The sequence below is a fragment of the Vicia villosa genome, linkage group LG6 (genome assembly GCF_029867415.1).
Source record: "Vicia villosa cultivar HV-30 ecotype Madison, WI linkage group LG6, Vvil1.0, whole genome shotgun sequence".
Taxonomy (NCBI): Eukaryota; Viridiplantae; Streptophyta; class Magnoliopsida; order Fabales; family Fabaceae; genus Vicia; species Vicia villosa.
Window position 1 is genome coordinate 147271417 of NC_081185.1, and position 19734 is coordinate 147291150.

The 19734-nt window shown below is 33.5% G+C and overlaps 5 protein-coding genes across 5 annotated transcripts; 4 read left to right on the forward strand and 1 right to left on the reverse strand.

Moving 5' to 3' along the window:
• The first annotated feature begins 1785 nt into the window (after positions 1-1785).
• Positions 1786-5261, forward strand: LOC131614943 (cytochrome P450 705A12-like). Its single transcript, XM_058886473.1, has 3 exons — positions 1786-1816; positions 2675-3621; positions 4370-5261. The coding sequence occupies exons 1-3, from the start codon at positions 1786-1788 to the stop codon at positions 5018-5020; spliced, it is 1629 nt and encodes a 542-aa protein (XP_058742456.1). The 3' UTR covers positions 5021-5261.
• A 1939-nt stretch (positions 5262-7200) lies between these two features.
• On the forward strand, positions 7201-8856 carry LOC131612676 (3,9-dihydroxypterocarpan 6A-monooxygenase-like). The gene is made up of 2 exons (XM_058884441.1): positions 7201-8112; positions 8233-8856. Exons 1-2 carry the CDS (start codon positions 7201-7203, stop codon positions 8854-8856), a joined length of 1536 nt encoding a protein of 511 aa, XP_058740424.1.
• Positions 8857-10298: 1442 nt separating this feature from the next.
• Positions 10299-13712, forward strand: LOC131612677 (uncharacterized). The gene is made up of 5 exons (XM_058884442.1): positions 10299-11014; positions 12141-12225; positions 12348-12517; positions 12734-13008; positions 13321-13712. The coding sequence occupies exons 1-5, from the start codon at positions 10645-10647 to the stop codon at positions 13495-13497; spliced, it is 1077 nt and encodes a 358-aa protein (XP_058740425.1). The 5' UTR covers positions 10299-10644; the 3' UTR covers positions 13498-13712.
• A 613-nt stretch (positions 13713-14325) lies between these two features.
• On the forward strand, positions 14326-15356 carry LOC131610394 (uncharacterized). Its single transcript, XM_058882337.1, has one exon. The coding sequence runs from the start codon at positions 14547-14549 to the stop codon at positions 15141-15143; it is 597 nt and encodes a 198-aa protein (XP_058738320.1). The 5' UTR covers positions 14326-14546; the 3' UTR covers positions 15144-15356.
• A 2091-nt stretch (positions 15357-17447) lies between these two features.
• On the reverse strand, positions 17448-19734 carry LOC131610392 (uncharacterized). The gene is made up of 5 exons (XM_058882336.1): positions 19555-19734; positions 19378-19458; positions 19238-19297; positions 18952-19122; positions 17448-18171 (listed from the first exon to the last, which is right to left on the reverse strand). The coding sequence occupies exons 1-5, from the start codon at positions 19627-19629 to the stop codon at positions 17539-17541; spliced, it is 1020 nt and encodes a 339-aa protein (XP_058738319.1). The 5' UTR covers positions 19630-19734; the 3' UTR covers positions 17448-17538.

Below are 19734 nucleotides of genomic sequence, written 5' to 3' on the forward strand. Positions count from 1 at the left end.
AAAACTGTTTGATTCGAATCTGTTGTAAAGTCTGATTCGAGTCAGAGTGTTTTGAAATTTTTTTTTTGCCTCTGTTCAATTTGATTCGATTCAGGATATGCACATGATTCTAATCATGTATACAAAATCTCAAATTTCATGGTTTTCAAAATACTTTGAGATTTTTATTTCCACCTAACTTGAACCAATAACACACATAGTTCTTATTTCACTAACTCATGCAATTGACTAAAAGCATCATGATCAAGTTCAAATATAACCATTGATTCATGCATGCTAAAAACGAATCGATTCAAACTTGATTCACATATGTGAAATCATGAAGGAGACTAAATAAACAAAAGTGAATGAAAACGAAAACAATGAGACAAACAACAAAACTACAGTATTGGGGTTCTCCCCATGAATGTATTAGGGACATGCAACTTCACCCCATAGGGATATGCAACTTCTCTTAGCTTTTTTTTAACATTAGTCTTCTTCTCATCATTACTCTTCTAGTTCTTTTCAACCACAACCATTTTTATTACCAACACTAGCATTTTTCTTCTTAAATCCACCTAATAAGGTCAATTAGGCTTCTTCTTCGACTTCCTTATTAGTTTTTCTAGGGCTTTTCTCACAACAAGAGCTTCATGAGTAGTGTCATCACGGAAAATATCATTAACATCATTATTCACATCTTCTCTTACGACCTCCTTAACTTCCTTAATAACTTTGTCATTAACATTGTTACAATTATCTTCACTCGGATGCCCAACTCAGTCCAAGATTCAAGATATTTGCATTGAAAAATGGAGATCAGAAAGTGTAGATTGCATTTTGTGTGAGATGAACTTTATACCCTGGGTCATGTGGAGTGGATTTGAGGTTGCTTGGGCCTTAGTCATTTTGGACCTTTGACCGGACCAGAACAGTTGCTCCTAAGATTTTGTCGGGAATTGAGGGAGTCGGGGAAACATTCATCGATCGTGGCCAACTTTCACGAATGTCGTTCGATTCGAACTAGAACTAAAACACTTTGAGTCAGTTGAAAAAGTAATGGGGGACAAATGCATTGAAAGCTTTCTTATCACTAAAACGTTTCACTCTTCGCTCCCAGCACGTCACTAAAGATATGTAGGCTATGGAATGATTCCCTTACTTAAAGTACTTGAGTGTTTTCGATTATTCGCTCTACTTGATAGGACGTTGTACTTATAGTCCTTAGATCTATACTTTATCTTTGGATCTGTACATTTTTATTACATATACATTTTAAAACACACACAAACATATTTTAAACATTTTTATAACAAACGCAAACAATCATATCTCCAATCTACCCTAAAATATAACAAAATCACATGTTTAAACAAACATAAGATCTAAAACAACCACAACCCAATATACAATTGAAAAAAATTCTAATCTCAACATGTACCTTAAAAAAAATTAAAAGAAAAAAACAAATCTATAAAGGAAAGAGTTCTAAATCCCGTTCCAATCTTCAATCTTCACTCTCCAATCTCTAATATTTAATAAGCTCTAAAATTCGGAATAAATAATTTTTTGATTAATATTTAGTTAAGATTTTGAACGAAAATGGAGAGAAATAGAGATTCGAGGAGAGAGTGTATTGTGAGAGTTAAGAGAATGATGAGATTAATGAGAGAGTTCGGAGAGTTAATGTGGTAAACGAATGGTGAGGGGAGAAAGAAAATGTATTGGGAATATATAAAGACATATACGAAATGAATTTCTCCCCACAACACAAAATAATCGTTATGCATTGCGTGGTAAAAAATGCCTCGCAATATCTATGTCAAAGGCTCATGTAACATATATCAGTGCGTGAACGTTCTGAGATAATTAACTCCTCAGAAATATAATATGGTAAGGACTATCACTTTTCTCTGCCACTCAATAATTGACTCAAGTACAACTTCCTCAAAAAAATTTAATTAAAAATAAAATGATTTCACAACGTCATTTTCTTAAATTTTAAAATTCTCCCAAATACTTGCGAGGTATTTTATTTGTTAAATTGAATTTTTTTTCCTTATGTGTTGCAAGGAGAATTTCTCCCCGCAGGTGAACATTTTTTGCGAGGTGTATATCTCCAAGCACACTTACCTCCTTGCAAGAGTTTTAACCATACAAGTCTAATCCACTTTTCCTTACAAGAACCCCTAGATGTTGCCCTAATAAGCCTCCTTCTCATGTATCTATCATTTCTGGTTGATTCCACCTCATAATTTGTAATTGTACCATATCAATTTTGGCCAGTTTTAAATTTCATAATTTATACGACATGGAGCTCTAAAAATATTGTTGTTTTATCATTTTCGAGTTTAATTTCCCATTTTTATTTGATGAGATGTAACTCAGCATCATTTTATATAAGTAGTATAGTCTAATGTACTACATAACAAGCAGACTCTTGACAATAAACTAAAAAGAAAAATGATGTTGTCAAATCCACGTCAATTTTTTTAATTATTTATAACTTGTCATATTGTAAATTTTTAGTACAATTATGCATCTATTTTATAAGCCATAATTGTAGTATGATAATGCAAGAATATATTAACTTATAATTTTTTTTTTTAAAAAGTTGTTAGTGTTATTTATAATTTAAATTGTTTTACAAGATATTATTAATTAAGTTAAGAGCTTATAACACATCATATAGTAGATGTTTTGCATCTTGTAAGCTTTGAACTCCAAGTGAAAAAACTAAAACCTCTCTCCCAAAATTTATCCATGCCTTTCTTCTACATCTTTTTCTTTCTAGCTTTGCTAATCTTCTTCACTTCACTTATTAAAAACATACAAACCACAAAAGAAAACTCCAAATTTAACCCTCCACCAAGCCCACCATCGTTACCTATCATAGGCCATCTTCACCTTATAGGCTCAATCATACCAAAATCATTCCAAAAACTTTCTCACCACTATGGCCCTTTACTTCATCTCAAACTAGGTGCCTCAACTTCTATACTTGTCTCCAATGCACAAGTTGCCAAACAAGTCATGAAAAACCATGACCTTAACTTTTGTTACCGACCTCAATTTGGATCCTCTCATGATTTTTTATACAAAGGGTCATATTTCATCACTGCTCCATATGGTCCTTATTGGAGATTCATGAAAAAACTATGTGTTACTAAATTACTCTCTAGTTCACAACTTGATCGTTTCTTGCATATTAGAGAGCAAGAATTAGAGAGCCTCTTGAAATCTTTTGTGGTGTGTTGTAATGAAAATAGGTCAACGGATTTGTGTTTGGATTTCACTAGTTTTACTAATAATATTTTGTGTCGTATGGCAATGGGAACCACTTGCTTTGACAAAGATGTTATTAGATGTTTGGTTAGGGAGTTTATGCATGTAGGAGCTAAATTGAGTATGGGTGAAGTGTTTGGGCCTTTGGGGATATTGGATTTGTTTGGGTATGGGAAAAAGCTTAGGAGGATAGTGGGTGAATTTGATCATATTTTGGAAGATTTCTTGAAGGAACATGAAGAGAGAAATAGTGAGGATTGTCAAGGAGACATGATGGATGTTTTATTAGAAGTGTATAGAAATCCAAATGCTGAAGTGAGGTTAACAAGAAATGATATCAAAGCCTTCTTCTTGGTAAGTTGTTTTTCTTTTCCATTATATTTCATCATCTCATCACTCTTTTTTACAAATAGGGTTGAAAATATTAAAGTTAAATGTGCTTTTACAATTTTGTAATTTTTTTCTCCATTTTTTTTAATATTGGGAGACAAATGATCATAACCACTAGATTACACATACTCAATTAGGGTTCAAATTTTGATGCTGACGTTCAACGTAATAATATTGAATTTATGTCCGTTGAACTAAAATTGGTGAACTGTAACTTTATTTTTATAATATAAAATAAAAAATAAAAAATAATAATATCTTTCATCATTATATCAAATTTGTTTCTATCTCAGAGTGGCAAAATAAGATCGGTCAGTATATTATGTCTGTTTAGTCCGTATTTTTTATGCGGGACAGGTCAAAGTTTTAAGTTTGCACCTTCTAATATGTTTGCTCCATCTTTTTTTATAGGCACGAGTATTTGCATACTATTTATATTTTTAAATTTAAAATGTGTAGTGTTGCGGATTTACTCCGACTCGCCTTCAGTTTTTTGCGAGAAGCGTCAAATTATCTTACAAGACAGCCTAAGACAGACATAGTCGGTTAAAACTCACTTGTTCACCCCTATTATTTAGTATATATAGTTAGTGCATAAAATTTAAAATATTATATTATACTATCAAAGAAACTTCCCAATGGTAGAAGAAAAACAATTTGAATTCAAAATAGTATTTTTTGAATTTTTATTATGATTATCTTTTTACACAAGGACATTTTCTTGGCTGGAACAGACACATCTTCAGTGGCAATGCAATGGGCCATGGCAGAGATAATAAACAACCCAAAAATACTGAAGAAATTAAGGGCTGAGATTAAGTCTGTAGTGGGACCTACAAGATTAGTCAGAGAATCCGACATTCCAAAACTGCCTTACCTACAAGCTTGTGTGAAGGAAGTACTAAGACTTCATCCATCTGCACCGTTCGCTCTTAGACAATCATCAGAGGATTGCAAAATCAACGGCTATGATATAAAAGCACAAACTAGAACATTGATTAATGTGTATGCCATTATGAGGGACCCACAATCATGGGTTAATCCTGAGGAGTATATACCTGAAAGATTCTTAGATAGTGGAGATGAGATCAACGGTGGAGATGGATATGTGAATAAAATGGACGGTGGTGATGATTTTAGGTATATTCCATTTGGGTTTGGTAGGAGGGGTTGTCCTGGATCTTCACTTGCTTTAAAGGTTATAGAAGTTACGGTTGCTGCATTGGTGCAATGTTTTGAGTGGAAAATTAAAGGTGGTGGTAAAGTTGATTTGGAAGAAGGTTCTTCTTTTTCTGTGGGATTAGCAAAACCGTTGGTTTGTTACCCTGTTACTTGTTTTAATCCTTTTGAAGTTTGTGATTAGTGTATTTTTGCATAAGATAATGTTGTTATAACTTATATATATTATATTGTATTATTAATTAAGTATATTAGGTGGTACTATTCTTAGTTTTTGTGTTTGGTTTATGTTATAATTTTTTGTCATTGGTTTCCATTATTTACCACTGAATAATGATGAAAACTTAATAGCAATGATCAACAACAAAACAAAAGAGAGTAGGGTTCTTTATGGTTTAGTTCAATAAAAAAATTAAATCAAAATTAATTAGTTTATAGTAAAAGGTCATTGGAATTGAACTAAATCGTTTAAATTTAATTAGAATCGAATGAATTAAAATTATTAGTTATTTATATTGGTTCAGAATTTTGAACCGTATTAAATCGTTAGAAGATAATTTTTTCAAACAGAATCATTCATTAAAGAGTTAAATATTATACTTTTTTTCCGAATATTTTTAATAAAAAAATTTAAACTAGTATTTAACATTTTTTATTTTTCAGTTTCGATTCGATAATATTTTTGTTTCTGTTCAGTTTATTTATTATTTAGTTTGGTTCTAATTTAATTATTTTAACTTTATTTCGATTAGATTCATTCTATAAATTTTTTGAACAGTACTAAGTGAGAGTGAAAGCCTTTTACTATCTACATAATTTTGCAAAATTGCTTTTACATATGATAGCATGAAGGTTATTGATACATGTACAGTTGGCAATAGACTTAACAAATGTTTAACTGCTAACTGCATCCCTAACAAAACTTAATATACTTGTAACTAACACTAACAGACACCTAACTAACTTTAACAAAATTAAGCTATCAACAACTAACTCTGTTAGTTTTATCAATGAAGTTTGGCTTGGTCTTGGCTTTATCTCTAACACCCCCACAAGATCAATGGGTTTGCAACAAACAATCTTAAACTTGGTCTTTAGATCTTGAAAAGTTGTTGTGCCAAGAGATTTTGTTAGTGTATCAGCTAGTTGAGCAGAGCTCTTGAATAACTAATTTTTTTGACACCACTCTTTCTCATATTAAATGTATATCAAGCTCTATATAATATATACTTGTTACTTTTGCATGGAAAATAGAATTGAGAGACAAACACTCATATTTAGGGTTTTAAAAAACGGTCTGCGACCGCGAATACGGCTGCGACAAAATGGTTTTGGCAGATGCAAATACCGATACTATTATCACTGTTTTTCATATTGAAGAACAAATTGTTATTAATTCACACAGCGACGACCGCAATACAACTGTACCGACCAAAATCGCAAAAACCTTTACGCGACTGTGACGCGACCGCGACCGTTTTTTAAAACCTTGCTCATATTATCATACAATAATGTAGATGAGTAGAAGGGAACACCAAGCTCGGGTAGAAGGGACTCTAGCCATAGCAATTCAAAGGTAGTATGAGTAAATCAAACGGTATTCTGCTTCGGTGCTCGAACTAGTAATTAGGAATTGCTTTTTACAACTCAATTCCACAAGATTAGATCCAAATTTGATGCAATCAGACAATCTCCCACATTTTGGGTCGGAAATAATTTAAATGACAAATATTTTTTCCCATTCAATATTGTAAATTGCACCTCTCTAACTTCACTCACTAGAACGTTAAAATGTTAACTTTGCAGTCACACCCCCGCTCTATCTTAATAGAGATTCTCACCACGGCATTACAAAAACTTCATACTTACACGTCATCAATCTGAAATACATTGACTTAAATATTGTTTATGAAACAATAACAGCACATTAAATTTATATCCAATTATTAATCCTTAATATTAAAAATACCACATATTCTCCAATACTCATGCATCTCATTTTTTCCTTCTATCTATGCACCACTCTTCATATCTCTTTCTCTCAGAAATATTATATACGCACTACCAAACATTTTCCTTACAATATATATTGAACCCGACAAACAAAGCTTTCTATGCATACACAAACAACCAGGCGACATGTTCTTTTCTTCAGAGTTTAGACTCGGTCACCATAACAATTTAAAACTCACATGTTGCCGTAGCCGGCCTTCCAAAAATTTGAGAGCAACATATCATCGTCCTTTTCCAAAACAGATAACAATTATCAAACACAAACCATAACAATTTCATCAATATGTACCATAGTTATTGCCTTCTTAAATACAACAAAGTAACCAACATATTTTCACTCACTCATAGAATATGGCTGATTACCAAGGTTACTTCATACTTTTCATCATATGGCTAATATCCACAATTTTGATAAGAGCCCTACTCAAAAGAACACATAACAAACCAAATTTACCTCCAACTCCATTTTCCTTACCTATAATAGGACACCTTCATCTCCTAGGTACAATACCTCACCAAGGTTTTCACAAACTCTCAACAAAATATGGACCTATAGTCCATCTTTTCCTAGGTTCCATCCCTTGTGTTGTAGCTTCCTCGCCCGAATCCGCCAAAGAGTTTCTTAAAACTCACGAAAACTTTTTCTCCAACCGTCCTCAAAGTTCGGCTGTTGATTATCTAACATACGGCTCACAGGATTTCTCGTTTTCACCGTATGGACCTTATTGGAAATTCATGAAGAAGATATGCATGTCTGAACTTCTTAGTGGTGTCACGTTAACTCGGCTTCTTCCTGTGAGGAAACAAGAGACAAAAAGGTTTGTTGACTTCTTGATCAAGAAAGGGAAGGCAAATGAGGCTATTGATGTTGCGAATGAGCTTTTGAGGATGTCGAATAACGTTATTTCGAGGATGATTATGAGTGAAAGTTGTAGTGAAAATGAAGGAGAGGCTGAAGAGGTGAGGAAGTTGGTGCTAGACACTGTGCATCTTACGGGGAAGTTTAATGTTTCGGATTTTATTTGGTTTTTTAAGAACTGGGATGTGCAAGGGTTTAGTAAGAGATTGAAGGAAATTAGGGATAGGTTTGATTCTATGATGGAGAGGATTATCAAGGAGCATCAAGAGAAGAGGAAGAGAAGAAAAGAAGTTGGTGGAGGAGATGGTGAAATTAAGGATCTACTTGATATTTTATTGGATATATTTGAAGATGAGAACTCCGAAATCAAATTGAAAATGGAGAACATAAAAGCCTTCATCTTGGTAAGTATCAAGTGACTCATATTTATGATTATACGATCTCAAAATACGCTATAGTCAACACATTTTAGTTGTCAGGACCTATAATTATATGATCTCAAAGTATGCCCTTTTTTTTTGCAGGACCTATTTATGGCTGGATCAGACACTTCAGCCCTAACCATAGAATGGGCATTGGCAGAACTAATAAACCATCCACATGAGATGGAAAGAGCAAGACAAGAGATTAATGAAGTAATTGGAAGTACTAGAATAGTAGAAGAATCAGACATTGTAAACCTCCCTTACCTACAAGCAATAGTCAAAGAAACACTAAGAATTCACCCAACAGGTCCATTAATTGTAAGAGAATCATCTGAAGAGTGCATCATACAAGGCTATGAGATTCCAGCAAAGACACAACTGTTTGTTAACATATGGTCTATTGGAAGGGACCCTAATTATTGGGATAACCCACTTGAGTTTAGGCCAGAGAGGTTTATTAGTGAAGTTGGAAATTTGGATGTGAGGGGACAACATTTTCATATGATTCCATTTGGGAGTGGGAGAAGAGGCTGCCCTGGAACTTCACTGGCTTTGCATGTTGTGCAAGCAAACCTTGCTGCTATGATTCAATGTTTTGAATGGAAAGTTAGTGGAGGTAGTGAGAGGGTTGATATGGAAGAGAAACCTGGATTAACTCTTTCAAGGGCACATCCTTTAATCTGTGTTCCTGTGCCTAGGCTTGATCCTTTTCCTTCTATGTGATTTTGATCATTGATTAAGGTTGGGGAGAAAAAAAATGAAATTTTAAATTGAAAGTTTATATTTTTGGTCCTTTTGTTTCTTTGAAGTTTTCATAATAAATTTCAAATTTGTTTGTGGTTTTCATAATTTATCATTGGATTGGATGATGCAGTAAATTTTTTTTTCAAGTACTTATTTAATAAAAAATAGTTAGAGAATAAGAATATATTCATGACAATTATTATGTGAGAGATGCTCTAATAACAAAAATAATGTTTAACGGGAGAATGTCTCAATAAAAGATTATGAAGAAAGAAAAAAGGGAAAAGAATTATGATAGTTGAATATTATTATGAATGAAATGCAAAATATATAGGGTGATATTGGTTAGAGATAGTGGAGATTAGTTTGAGAGGGGGAGAGTGGTTCCTAACATTTATTTAATTAAATAATATATTAAAATAAATTAATATTGACAATTATTAAATTGTTTGAAATAAAAATAAATCAATATTGACAATGACTAAATTAACCTTAATTTTGGTTCAAAAATTTGCTTCAATGATTTAACAATTTTAATTAATAAATTTTTTATTAAAATTGTATTATATATATATATATATATATATATATATATATTTATAAAAGAGAAAACGCACAAAATAAAATATAATAGTACAACTCATATTATCTAAAATTCTAATACTTAGTTTTTCTCAACATCTCTATCCATAATTATCTTAACAATATATACGTTACTCTCTCAACAACATATAGTTATCTATAGTTATCTAACAGCGCATAATAATCTCAACAATATGAGTTATATTCTCAATAACTCATAGTTATCTCAACAACCTATAATTGTCTCAATAATACGAGTCATATTCAACACTTTTAAAATTAATTTTAAATATTTTTTATAAAATTTAATAATAAAAACATTTAAAATTCTTAAATAATAAAATAAATTTAATGAACTTTTATAAAAATTAAAGTATTATTAATTTGTTTGACATTTTAAAATTTAAACAAGAGAAAATAGGTGATGCACTGACAGTGTAAAAATATTTTACACTGTAAACCAATCACGATCATGAATCGGGACAAATCAGACTGTAAATTTTAAAAAGTTTATATGACATGACAAAACGATATTTTTCTATTGGATGACAGTGTAAAACTTTTTTACACTGTCATTCCACTATCTTTAATCTCTTTAACCAATATCTGTTTTTTTTAAATATATTAATTTTAATAAATTAGTTACTAATTATTAATTTTTTATTTAATATGAACTTTTTTTTTAGTTTTTCTTTTTACATTATTTAATTTTAATTTTTTAATATAATAAATTATTTATAGAAACAAACTAATAATATTCTCTTCATCCTAAACTATAGTCAAATAATTTAGTTTGTTATTAGTAAATCAAATTCAAATACTAATATTCCAAAGAATCATTCGAAATTCTTGACAGCATAAACTTCAAGTTAGGTTGTTGGTGGGGTGAGAGAGATACGTCATAGGTGTCCCTCATCCACCGTGACCTGTCTTTCTACGCCCACAGCATATATATAATCCAAACGAAACCGCTTTTCTCTCTTTCTCTATCCTCGTCCGATCTCCCCACAATCCAATCCTAAACGTCACAATCACCCCCCTCTTCCGCCATTCTTTCCGCTCTCCGATTTTTCATTCTCTTTTCTAATTCCATTCATAACCCTTTGATTTTTTCTCAACTGGGTTTAACACAAATCTTCCGCTTTTCTTCATTGGGTCATTCCCAAGTTTCAAACTTTATTAACAATGGTGACGGTGAATCTGGGAATGCTTCATTATGTATTAGACCATGTTTATGGCGCATTCATGCATAGAACTAAGATCAGCACTCCGTTTTTCTCAAGAGGATGGGGTGGTACGAAGCTAGATATGTTAGAGAAGATGATTAATCAACTGTTCCCTGATTTGGGTGCACAGCCTCCTGTTCAGATTCAACCCGTTTGGAAAACTGTTTGGGAGACTAGAACCGCTTGTTTGAGAGAAGGGGTTTTTAGAACCCCTTGTGAGGATCAACTTCTTGGTGCATTGCCGCCTGAGAGTCACATTGCAAGGGTGGCTTTTCTCATGCCAAAAAATGTTCCGACTCATAGAATGTCTTGTGTTGTTCATCTTGCAGGTATTGTTAGTTTGATTTTTTTTCTGATCAATTTTGAATTTTTTAGATATGATGTTTTTATTAGATTCTCAAGTATGTATAAAATTTTTTGAATTGGTTGGAGTTGGAATATTTTGTTGAATTATTGAAACTATAATTTGCTCATACATTATGGCGAAAGTAAGTTGATCCGTGTAGCCGACCCCACTTAGTGGGATAAGTCTTTTTGTTGTTGTTGTTGTCATTGTTGTTGCTGTTGTTACTTTGTTAAAGTGGATTGTTTAGACTAGACATAGTAGTCCTGTTACAAAAGATATTGGAAGGGCTTATGGAACAATGAACATGTGCATAAGCTGTTAACAGCTTATTTCCATAAGCTCTCAAGGATAGCTTATGAAAAGTAACTTATAGCTTATATGAAAACAGTTTCATATTATCTTTTGTCATATAAATAGATTATATGTAAGTACTTATATGATAACTACTTATGCTGTAAGCGCTTAATTGAGTTGTTTATCCGAACAGGGCTGTGTCCTTCTGTTTGTTGCTCTCTTGACAAACTTATTGACCACATGTTGAGCCATTTAATTCTATAATTCTATCTTTTGTTCCTTACAATCATACTCCTTTCAAGTTGTGAAGCCCAAGTCTAGGACATTGTTTAAGGTCAGCACAATACATTGAATGTTATTCGGGATGAATTGTTCGGTATAATAGTTTTTTAAGGTATTTAAACTAGTTGCTTAGTGTGAATCTCATTCCATGCAAATTACATGCCAGATTCGGTCAGAGACTATGCAGATGAAAAAATATAGTTTTATTTTCTATCTCCAGAGTTTCACATTGTGAAAGAGTTAAAATTGAACTGATTGAGTAGTGATGAATGTACTTGTGAAAACCATGAACGAACTATTTTCAATTTCTGTTAATTTTATGACCTTTCTTTTCTATATCATTGAAGTGATTCTTTGCATGAAAGGGGCGATTGCAATAAAACATCATGTTGAAAGCTTGATAAGTTTGTATTAATGAGAATAACTATTCTACGCACAAAAAACCTAGAAGATTAGTCTTTTTTCAAGCCTTGATTATGTCTCTTAGTTCTTCCTGTTTTGTTTAAACATTGTATTTATTTTTCCCCATGCAGGAACCGGTGACCATACATTTGAAAGAAGACTGCGTCTCGGTGGTCCATTGGTGAAGGAAAACATTGCAACCATGGTGCTTGAGAGGTCAGGGTCGCTTTTTTAAATGATCTTATTTTGAAATTAATAAAACCTTCCTTTTTTTTAGGTTTGAACTTCTTATATTTAATATTTGTTCTGTAATCCTGATCTGATTTATGCAATTGCAGTCCATTCTATGGACAAAGGCGTCCTGTGCTGCAGCGCGGTGCAAAACTTTTGTGTGTAAGTGACTTGCTTATATTAGGAAGAGCAACCATCGAAGAGGCGCGTAGTCTCTTACACTGGTTGGACTCTGAGGCAGGTTTCGGCAAGATGGGTGTCTGCGGTCTTAGCATGGGTAAGATTCGTTGGGAACGCGTGCTAAAGCTAACTCCGTTTTTCATGTTCAGTTAACTTTTAGTTATGTTAATTCATTGCTTGAACCAATTCTCCTTTATATGTAATAACTCTGTTTGCACTTTGTCTCACGAGTTGCAAATGAAACTAGTTGAACTTTTAGAATCTCTTGGCTTTTCCTTGTATATAATTTTGGCAATTTTTTTACAAACTCCAGGAGGAGTACATGCTGCAATGGTTGGATCACTTCACCCTACACCGGTTGCAACACTCCCTTTTCTCTCACCACATTCGGCGGTTGTGGCATTTTGTGAGGGGATTTTAAAGCACGGCACTGCATGGGAAGCACTGAGAAATGACCTTGCAACTGAGAAAGTTGTAATGACTCTCGAGGAGGTGAGAGAACGGATGAGAAATGTGTTGTCACTCACAGATGTCACACGCTTTCCGATTCCTAAAAACCCCGATGCTGTAATCCTTGTCTCCGCCACTGTAAGTTCCGTATCTCATCATCACCTTGTGAATGTGTACATGTACAACGTAAATTGGAAGAGAGTTACATATGACATCCATTTTTTTCAAATAGCTTTTCAATTTTCATGGTTGTTTCGATCTTTGTGATTATCTTGTATTGCTAAATGACTGCATTTCATGGTTATCTCTTGCATTCTGTTATTTTCCATCGTTGTAAGAGCTTTGAGCTTATCTATTTACAGTCAATAATACACTTTTCTTAAATTTTCTTGGTTCTACCAATTTGCCATTGTATCGCTCCTCCTAATCATTGTTGACTTTGTTCTGTAGGATGACGGATACATTCCGAAACACTCAGTCCTAGAACTGCAGAAAGCTTGGCCAGGTTCTGAAGTAAGATGGGTCACAGGCGGACATGTATCATCATTCATTCTCCATAATGACGAGTTTCGAAGAGCCATTATTGACGGCCTTGATAGATTACCATGGAAAGAATCTCCATTGTAATAATAGTTATAGCGCTTGAAGAAGATATTTATTTTGTACCGTTAATTGATTGATCTCGTGTTCTTTTCCTCCTATACTCATCAAATCAAAGCTTGTAACATGCATAGTTCATCCCTCTGAACTCCTTCCCCAAATGAAGAGGGAAAGTGTTGTACATTATCATCTAGAACATGTACATTAATCTTGTTTTTGAATAAGATAAAGTTTGATGGGAATTCTTTTGTCGCTATAAAATCCATTGCTTGTGCTAATTTTCTAGTCCTTTTGATGTATTGACTTGAAAAAAGATCAATATTTAACAGTTTGGCATGATGGTTTGGCATTATAGTGACTTTGTGCCAAGAAATTGACTGAAAGCAATGTTTGAAACAACTAAGAAGGTGCCTAATTATTATATTGGACTTTTCTTTATAGACTTTTCTTTAAAATATTGATAGCATGAAGACTTATAGTAATTTTTAAAAAACTATTTCTCTCAATATCTTAAAGATAATTAGTTGAAAAATATACTCTTAAAATAGAATGATCTTTTACCAAACTTACTAGAAAGAATAATGGGTTAACACTATCAAAAAGATGATTTTTTGCTTTTATAAATTAGATATAGCAAAACACTTGAGAAAGAGTTAAAGTTGGAAAATAACTTCTGATAGAATAGAGCTTAATTAAGTGCTTCTATTTTAATTTTTAGAGAAAAGGTATCTTTATTTGTTTAGTAGATAGATGGTAATATAGACAACTATAAGGGCCAAATAAAATTTGTCTTGCAAATTATTCTATGATAATATTTGACTTAGTCTTTCACTCGTCTTGCAAATTATTCTATGATAATATTTGACTTAGTCTTTCACTCGTATTTAATTTTTTAAGTCTTCAAGCTACTGTAACCGGAGAATTTGATGTCCCCTCTTTTGGTTCTATATATGTATATCAAGAATTGATAGATTCAAGCTAAAACAACTCAGCTTTTATAAAACATCTGTTGTTCATCAGAAGCACTTTTCAACTGATCCTTTCTTTGATTTTCCAGTTTTCAATTCAAAGCTTTCATGGCAAACCTTGGAACCACACATAGAATACCAGCATCCTCAAAAACTTCATCTCCAACAACTAACACGTCTGAACCAAAAGGACCAAATGAAAAACCATATGCTGATTTCAAATTCTACTGTCCAATTAACATTCCCTTAACAGCAGAAGCTGCGGCGTCTCGTATCATAAGAAACTTAGGAAATTTGGGGTTATACTACACACTGTTTATTTGGATCATACTCTTCATAACCCTCATACCTTGTCGAAAAGTGTCCTTGATTCTGTTGGTTATCATGACTTATGTGACAACCCTTTATTGTTTACTATTAAGAGCATGTCCTAATTCAGTTTTGCTGCATAGAATCATAGATAAAAGGATTATATTTAGTTTGCTATTTATTGCAACTGCAATTCAGCTGATTTTGACAGGTGCAGGTATTCATTTTGCAGTTACTATGACTAGTAGTGTGCCTGTAGTTTTGCTTCATGCAGTTTTATGGGCTAGTAGTTGTGAATTTGCATATGAAACTGAGGAAGGTTCTCGTAAAGAAGAATTGGCTCCTCTTACGAGTGACCATAATGATATTGAAGCTCAGAACTCGGACGTAGTTTGACTTATTTATGAGAAATCTTCGTGTTGCAACTCTTGAAAATTTATGAAATTAAGATGCTGTTTGATTTATATGTCTTCGTTTTCCTTAAATTTTGTAGAATTCTGCAAGGAAATATAAGATAGCATATGTGCAGTGTTTGTAATGAGCATGAATACATGTGCAAAATATCTATACAATTAACATGAATAAAACACGAAGAACAATTTTTTGATATGTTTTTCTTTTTATGCAATTTTTCTCGCGATTTAGTAACAATCTCCAACTGGAACTTTGTTTTGGACTGCATATTCGTATTCCACAGATTTATAATTGCTTTCTTCAAACCACCCTCTACCTCATTCTGATTGGCTGCTGAGTTCATTAGCCTGTAAGACAATTTGACCGAGACTCCATTTACTTCATCCGGTATGTATCGATTCCATACATACATGTCCTTTCCCGTTCTGCCCGGTTCAATACCCTGTAGCGATTCCTTCAATTCTGCATACTGGTTTTGCAGTTTAGGAATTAGACCGGGTTCTGTATTTTCGACCCTCCAGCTCCAGCCATCGCCTTTCCAACAACCCGTATCTGCTATACTTCCGTTATGAAGTAGAGAAACTGAGAAAACTCCTGGAAAAACTTCTCGTAATGGACTACCAATCCATTTATCCCTCCAAAACAGAAATATTTTTTTTCCATCACTAACTCTAAATGCTATATTACTGATGAACCAGTTCCAGTCATACAACAAATTTCCACCTATGGATAGAATATCGAGAATCCTTTGAACCATCTATATTCAGAACTTTTGTATGTAAATGGCCATACATGTGAGTGTTGAGAAAATTGGTAATTCAATTGGTTGTAACCGGTTACTTTGGAGTTATAACTGATTACAACAAGTTCCAGTAATCAGTTAACAGGTTATAAAGAGCTACTGGAAAGAATGAGAGTGTTAGAAAAAAGAAACGGATTGAGTTGACAGAAAAAACAAACTATTCGAGTTGGCCAAGATAGCTCTTTATAACCGGTTACAAACTCTCATTCTTTCTCCCTCTCATCATTGCTTATCATTGTTATCTTATGATTGTGTTTTGCCCCAACATTTGGCATCAAGAGTATCAAATACTTATGAAAATTTTGCACAATTTGGTGGTTTATTCGATGGTGGTAGGGAGAAAGGAGAGAGATTGAGAACTATTTGGTTCGCTTGCATTTGAAACTTGTGGAAAGGTCGGAACGAAAAGGTGTTCAGAAATAAGGATTTTAATGGAGAAAAATTGTTAGAGTGTACTCGATTGTTGTCTTGGAATTTGCTGAAATATAAAGTGAAGGGATTTGATTACTCCCTTAACCAGTGGTTATCAAATCCAATTGCCTTATCAAATCCAATTGCCTACTTATAGTGATTATGATTTTGTGAGTTTAGGTTGTGCAGGTGCGCCGAATGGAGTTAGTCTTGGTTGTTTGTCCTGCTGGAAATTTGTGACAGAGAAGGTAGCAGTGGTGGAAGAGTTGGATCGGCTAAGAGCTGGTTTGTGATGGTGCAGGGATGTGCAGTCGTGTTTCCTCATAGCGTTATGCATTTTCCTGCTGGTTTGTGGCGTTCCAGGGCTGGCTGTGTTTTTGTGTGTGGCCGGTTGTGGTTTTCTGCCACTTTGTGATTGTAATCTGTAGAAGAATTTGTTGCAGGATGTTTGGTGGGCTCAGAGTCGAGAGATTTAAAGATTCGGTCATGGTTTGGTGTTGGTTGTATCAGGGGGCTGGTTAGTGCTCTAGGAATTCTTGTATTAATTGGTTGTTTTGGTTGTGGCTATGTGGAATTGGTCTTGTTCAGGTGTAATTTCTCTCAGCATATCCTAAGATGTTCTATTAATAAAATTTTGTTTTGGCTTTTCAAAAAAAAACTATATAGGCATGCATAAGAAGACCCATCACAATAGAGATAACAGAATTCAACGGTCAGAGGACAAATATGGTAGGCACAGTTTCATCGATAGGTCTCATAACATCATGTCTTTACTAATCAATTACAACAAGAATGAACTATCACAAAATTGGATGTCAGATATAGCTTTGCGGTAAAGACAGACATCGTATTACTCATGTTTTTCATCGAACACATGGGGAACAAACTCGGACATGTCTTAAAGCAGCAAACTAAATAGGGAATTTAGAATCAGCTAAGATAGACGAAATGGGAAACTTATCTGAGTTTAAACGCCAACGATGAATAATCTCACAAATCCTCATTGAATCACTCAGAAAACTAATATTTCTAAACAAATCTTACGAAAGAGTCTATCACTATGACAAAACTAATTCTCTTAAAATATCTACCTAAGAAAAAAATTTCCATTACTACGCATAAACATTTAAGATATTAATACAATGGTGCTACTAAAACAAATAGTCACTTTGATACCACTACTTGGTCTGTACGTCGCCAGCAAACAAAAAGCACCAACATGATCAAAACAAAAAGGACGATAATAAAAGTAAGAACTCCTAAAGAAGCAAATAAAATGCCACTAATTCTAAACGTCCCATATATAACGTTAAACCCTGAAGCTGCAGCTACCAACACAGAGAAACAATACAGAAGACAAAGACATAACATAGAGATAATAGGAACCCGATAACTCAATGACCAAACTACCATCACTGTGTATAAAAAGCTCAATGTGATCATTCCACTCCATATCATTGCTGGTAAGAAACCAATAAATGCTTTCTCTGAGCTTACTAGATGTATTTGTGAAGTGTTTCTTGAAGCCATGGTTTGTGATAGATTTTCAAATGGATTTCCCAAAGCTGATAAAAGTGCTGCTTGAATCCCATATAACTTAATTGCCAATGCAGAACGATCTTCTTGTGGACAAATTATCTCTGCTGAACAGAATTGTATAAATGCTTTGCAAGAGGCGTGAAACTTTTGTGTTAATCCTTGTTCTTGGTTGCAACCTGAAGTTTGGATCGTGTCTTTCACGTATATCACGTGGGAGGGGGAACGAGAAACACCGCAACATTCCTTGTTTACCTTTGTCTGTCAATTTTAAAAAATGAGCTCAGTTATTGTAAGACCAATGTGCAAGATAATATAAAAATATGATATCATTAGAGATGTCTTCAAATTTTCGGAGGTTCTTGTGTTAAGATGCCATTTGGCTACGGTTCATCTCGATAGTCATACAAATTCCATTTCATAGCACTAGAAAGCTAGGTAGCACAAACACCTTCAGATTAGGCATGGTATCCAAGATGCGCCTGATATTTGTAGGATACCTATTAGTGTCCAGACACCTATATGATACACGTACGACACATATTGGTATTTGACCATTGTATGATACCTATGTGACACATGTTCTAGAAAAAAATAGTTGAATCGCTATAGAAAAAATAGTTGAATCGCTATGACACACTTGTATGACACTCATATTACATGTCATACAATTTTGACAAGTATTTCAAAAAAAATAAAAATAAAACCATGGCTTCAATGACCTTTATAAATTTTCTTGGACAAATCTTAAACACATCTAAAAAGATTAAATGAGTTGAAGGAATAATATTGATATAATTAAAGAAATTAAATGTGATTAGAATATTTTTAAAAGCAATCGTTAGTTGGTCTAGTGGTGATTGGCGCTAGACTTGGTAGGGAGCATCTCGGTTTGATCCAGCGCAACTGCGACCGGGAGGGGGCTGAAACTATTTGATGCCAGAACTGACCCCAAACCGGACTAAACCGGTGATGATAAAAAAATAAAAAAAATATCTTTTTATAACTATGAGAAAGCAAATCTAGACAACTACTACTTACCTTGTCAATATGGTTACTTTTCTTTTTCTGCTTTTTGATGTAGTCATTGTTGTTGTGGTTGCTAAATTTCTGTATTGACATCTCGATTTCTTGTTTTCCCTTTTCATCACGCTCGTCCTCACTATTTGTGATCCACTCTTCCCTCTCATCGTTGATATATGCTTTGTCAGGCTGCAGAGTCAAAACTCAAAAGTCATATACATAGTCTACACATAACAACTTTGATTTTTCAAAGTTATACATAAATTGAAATCTACTAAGGCAAATGGATCCAATCGTAAAATACCTGTGTACCATTAGCGTATGTCAAGAACGCAATAGTTCTCAATAACTCCTTAGTAGAAAGCTGTTAATATCAACACCAGATACATGTTACAAAAAGAAAAGAAAAACACAAAATAGAGGAAGAAATTAACATGGCCTTGCCTCTGTTTGCTTCTCAGGAATTCTGGCTGCAGCTGATCCTCGACGCAGTTTTCGATATACAACTGGATTTGGTTGTCTTGCCTTTGTTATGAAACAAAATAAGAAGGTTAGAGAAAGAAAAAGAAAATACAGCTTTTAACAGTTACAAAATATGAGAGAAATTGGTGCATAATTTACAGGCTTTCTTGGAAGAAACTTCTTATTGTTGACATTATTCTCTATGCGCTGTTCTGAAGCTGAAATAGAATCCATGATCAATCTTCAGGATCTAATTAAGATTAAAAGATTAAATGGAAAACAATGTTCGAAACAACTAAGAAGGTGCCTAGTTAATATATTGGACTTTTATTTATGAAA